Here is a 4,884-nt window from a genome sequence, read left to right as displayed (position 1 = left end):
GTATAATTTTTCCGATTAGGTTATTTTGACTATTGTTTTCTTGGTTTTACCTACTTTTTTCTCTCAATGGAGCATCCGAACAATGAGGTACGTCAATTTTTTTTATCAAAACTTTACCGTATTGTTGATTAGAAATAGTTTTTATACATGAGGATAACTTTTTTTAAAAAAAAAACAAAAAAAATATATTAAAACCGTAGGTTTCATACAAAACTTACGGTGTACAAGTGCACAATACACAGATTGTTCATTATGGACTTGTACACCATAGGTTTCATATGAAGGCTACAGTTTTATTTTTATTTGTTCGTTTTTGTTTTTATTTAAAGAACAAATTACTGAAATTATCCTTATGGTTTGACTAAAATTGTGTTTATCGTCCCTTGCACACTTGAAAAGACTATATTACCCTTTCTCTTTTCTTTTTCAGTTTTTATATTATTTATTATTTATTTATTAATTAAAAAGTATATTAATAAATATATGGCCCTAACACATACTCTCCTCCATTCCCTTCCCCTCCACCCTTCCTCTCCGTCAACCACCAACATAACCTCCAACAGCACCTTCGTTAACCTCCCAACATCACCACCACTCACCTCAGAAGACCACCACCAGTCACCACACAAAATCAATTGAATTTGAACCAAAAAAAACAAGCAAGCTTCATGTAATCACAATGAAAACCCGAAATCCAACCAAAAAAAACATGTAACCTATAACCAAAATCAAAATCAAACAAGAAATCATGAATAACTAACTGTTCGATGAATTAATGAAAAACTAATCATCCATCTAAAAACACTAACATCGACCTCTAATTCGTCGATATGTGTAATTTGATTTCATCAACAATTCATCAATTAACTGAGTGTCGAGTACTGATGAATCTTGGTCTCGGTTAATAAACTCCTCTGGTCATATCTCATCCCCGGAAAAGCTGAAAAGGCGAAGGATGTTCTGATCAGATTCGTTAACCATACATAAAAAATTTTAAAGAAGAAAGTCCAAGCGTAACGACTTTGGTCGAAGAACTGGTGATTTTCAGAAACGATGAAGGTGGTGGCTTGATTCACTTAAGGCGATGGTAGTGGTGCCTCTTATTTCAGAAATCACCTGTTTTAGTAGCATTATGGTGGTGGCGGCTCTAATTTTAATAAGACGATGATGATGGTGGGAGATTTAAGATACAAGTTCAGTGAAGATATCCGATTTGAGTTCAAGATCTTATATTGCATTGCAGATCTTCGATTTGAGTCCAAGATCTTATATTGCAGATCTTCGATTTTTAATTTAGGCAGTGCAATGGAGGAACAAGAGGGAAAAAGCACAGTGAAGGTGAGTGTTAGGTTACTTATGAGGGTGTACCAATTTAGGGGGAAGATATGATAGTGGCGGCTGGCGGATTATGACGTGTGATATTCACCGGATTTCTGGTCTCACCGGAGATGGCGATGATTTACGGGTTGAGTAAAGGAGTGGTGATAAATGACCAGTAAATTGGAAGAGTCTTGAACGCGTGAGAAGACAAAGGGTGGGTGTGGGCCCATTTTGTTTTTTTATTAAAAAATATAAAAGAAATAATAAAAATAAGTGAAAAAAATAAATTGGAGAGGGCAATATAGTCCTTTCAGGTCAGATAGTAACGAAAAACGCAATAAAATCATATTTTAAGAACGATCCGAGTGCAAAAAAAATGTTAGGGACCAAACGTGTAATTTTAGCCAAACCATATGGATGACTTTAGTAATTTGTTCTTTTTTAAATTTGTTGTAACCTCGTAAACCACTAAATATATGTTATAATTTCATGTTTTTTTTTCAGAAAACTTTAATAAAAATTAGCAAAAACCATAGGTTTTCTGGTGGCTTAAAGGAAAGGAAACCGTAGGTTTCCAAAAAACCTATGGTTTTACAAGTTCAACATGTTTTTTTTTTAATTACAAAACAATAAACCATTTGATGAGACATTAACCCACTCTAATTACTTAGAGTTTTGTGAGCTATTTTGAAATAATTCCTAATTTTTGATTAAAAATGATTAATTACTTCCTTAATTAAGCTAGATTAAGAGTTGTCTCTTATTTAAATTATTTGTTTATACTTAAAAAAATAAAAAACATTTTCATTAAAATAATTAAGTATTTTTCTTATTTTCTTATAAATTCAAAGTTCTTAAATATTTAATATTTATATTTAGCTTTTATTTTTTTAAATTAACTCATGTATATTTCACAACTAGTTATACTACGATATTTTTATGTTTTTGATTGATTTTAAATGCTTGAAACAATGGAAAAAAAATCCGATTTACTTTGTTTGGATTTGCTAACAATGGGTTAAAACCCAAAACCAAAAACCAATGAACCACCTATTAGTTGAAGCCGAGAAATCAAACCCATTTAGAAACCAGACCCTAGATTGGGTTTCTAAAAACCAATATTAGCATATTGGGTTTACCCAAAATCACCTAAATAGAGACATAATTTTAAAATAGGGACAAACTTTGCAAGTTTTCAATTTTAATCAATGATCATATGCAATTTTCATATCCACTTTAGGATTAAGATAAGTTCTGAACAATAAACTGAAATTACCATACCACAATTACCAAAATTCATCGTAAAAACAGGATGATACTTGTAAAAATGTTGTATAAAGTTATACCAAAAGTTGAATTTAAGATAGCAAGCCAAACTTGCAAAATTTCAACATAGAACTTAGATAAAACTCTAAAACCCCATAAAATCCATTACAAAATCTTCAACAGAAAAATCAACAAACAATAACTTCTTAAAAACCACCAATAATCCACTAAGAAAAAGTCTAAAGTAAACAAAGAACAAAGCACTCACTTTTAAACCTCATGGTGGCAAATAAGATCAACACAAGAACTACTCAAATGCTCTCATTCTTCATCATCTTCATCAGCATCACCACCAGAAGCCTTCTTTGCAGCTGCTTTCTGGTTCTTTCGCTTAACTCTACCAGGTCTCCCACCTCCAAATGGACTCGTGAGTGAGAAATCAATGTGCTTCTGTGAATCCACCCTCACCATGAACGATGGAACATTCACAACTTGCCTTCCAACTCTGGTGATTCAGAAAAAATCAAGAAAATGAACTCAGGGAAGATGTTTGGAAGCTATTGAAGAGTGGAGGGAGGTCGAAGTTGTTACCTGATGTGCCTTTGTTTGATGAGGACTCTAGCATGATGTATGCTTTTGGCCATTCCAGTTTTGAAGACGAGTGTTTGGAGACGACGTTCAAGGAAGTTTTCAACAGTGAGGGCAAGAACGTAATCGAGCTTGTTTTGGCTCTCATCCAGCAAACCATACCTGTTCATCCTCCTCATGAGAGCTTCACCTTCGAAGATTCTTCGTGGATCTTTCTCCTCAAGAGTTAGAAGCATTCTTGCAGCATTACGGATTCTGCTGAGTGCATATTGCACCCTCCAGAGCTCTCTTTTGCATCGGAGACCGTATTCTCCGACCAATTTCAGCTCTGCGTCTAGTCGTTCCTTTTCGTAGGGACGACGAGGCTTCTTGAAAGTTTTTCCATCTGTAAGAAGTTCCGGTATCCAATTAGGTTTTTACAGATAGAATACAAACTAAAACAAGATAAACAATAGGTTAATTAGATGCGTCGCTAAACTCATAGAGGTCATGATCTCATAAAAACGAGTAACGAAATCAACACTGTTGGCAAAATTCATCAGACGATAACATCTGTGTCGCTGTTTGCAGTTTAATTTTACATTTATGTATGTGAATTAGATGTTCTAAGACAACATGTACTACAACTAGTTGTTCAAAATCAGAACCTGAAACGTACAGGACTTTTTGGATCAATGTATATAATCGATGTGAAGAACAAAAGCTAAGTAGTATACACTTGCGAGATCGGATTTGAACAAGTGAGAAATGAATACGAAAGAGATCGATTGATCGATGAAACAATAAGACTTACAGTTGCGGTAGAAGGAGACATGCACCATTGTTGCTCGACGTCAATACGGCGTTTGCTCTGCTCCTCCCTCCCCCCGACGGCGACTGCTGCTTCAAGGGTTTGGCTGAGTGGTATTGTGTTAGGGTTATAATGTATTTCTTCATGGGCCGGATTGATTTATGGGTTTGTGTTAAGGGCCATTTTCATTCGAAATAACAGGTCCATGACTCGAGTTTTGTACCTTGTAATACTTTAACTAAAAAAAATCAGTTTGTTTTCATTCAAAAAGAAATAACTCAAGAGAAATGCTAAAAGATATTTGTAATAAATAAATAAATAAAGACAAAATTGCAAGAATGGTCTATGCGGTATGTCCAAAATTGATATTTTGGACCAAATATGTTTTGACTAACACTAATGATCCAAAAAAAATTATTTTGTTGCGATTTTGGTTCATTTTATTTTTATTTTTTATAAAATAACAATTTTTTCATTTTTAATTTCTTTTTTCAATTTTTTATTACATAAATCAGAAAATAAAAGAAAAAAGAAAAGAAAATAAGAAAAATACTCTCTCTCTCTCTCTCTCTCTCTCTCTCTCTCTCTCTCTCTCTCCTAAAAAACACTTGACCTAGTATTTCTCATCCTCTTCCTCCGACGAAGAAAGAAGGATGCCAACCACAACCTTCACAGCCCCTCCCCACCCCTCCGATCGTGTAGCACCACCAAACACTCATCCCTTCACCCCACTACTCCGTCGTTCCCAGACAAGATACTCTCCAAAGAAGGGAGACAACGTCGTAGCAGATAAGGGAGACGACATCGTAGAGGAGATCAGAGATAGGATTTGCACACCATTTTTGCTAGAAAAGTCATTTGTTATCGTATTCGTCCCTTTGTTCCAAATCTACAAACGAGAGCGGCAAAGATGTTTTCCG

The 4,884-nt window shown here is 34.5% G+C and overlaps 1 protein-coding gene across 1 annotated transcript; it reads right to left on the bottom strand.

Moving 5' to 3' along the window:
* Nucleotides 1-2,697: 2,697 nt before the first annotated feature.
* On the bottom strand, nucleotides 2,698-4,104 carry LOC145011591 (small ribosomal subunit protein uS4y). The gene is made up of 3 exons (XM_078970329.1): nucleotides 3,968-4,104; nucleotides 3,178-3,559; nucleotides 2,698-3,091 (listed from the first exon to the last, which is right to left on the bottom strand). The coding sequence occupies exons 1-3, from the start codon at nucleotides 3,993-3,995 to the stop codon at nucleotides 2,908-2,910; spliced, it is 594 nt and encodes a 197-aa protein (XP_078826455.1). The 5' UTR covers nucleotides 3,996-4,104; the 3' UTR covers nucleotides 2,698-2,907.
* Nucleotides 4,105-4,884: the final 780 nt, after the last annotated feature.

This window comes from Lactuca saligna, chromosome 8 (assembly GCF_052625555.1).
Source record: "Lactuca saligna cultivar CGN05327 chromosome 8, ASM5262555v1, whole genome shotgun sequence".
Taxonomy (NCBI): Eukaryota; Viridiplantae; Streptophyta; class Magnoliopsida; order Asterales; family Asteraceae; genus Lactuca; species Lactuca saligna.
This window is presented reverse-complemented; position numbering and strand designations above follow the sequence as displayed.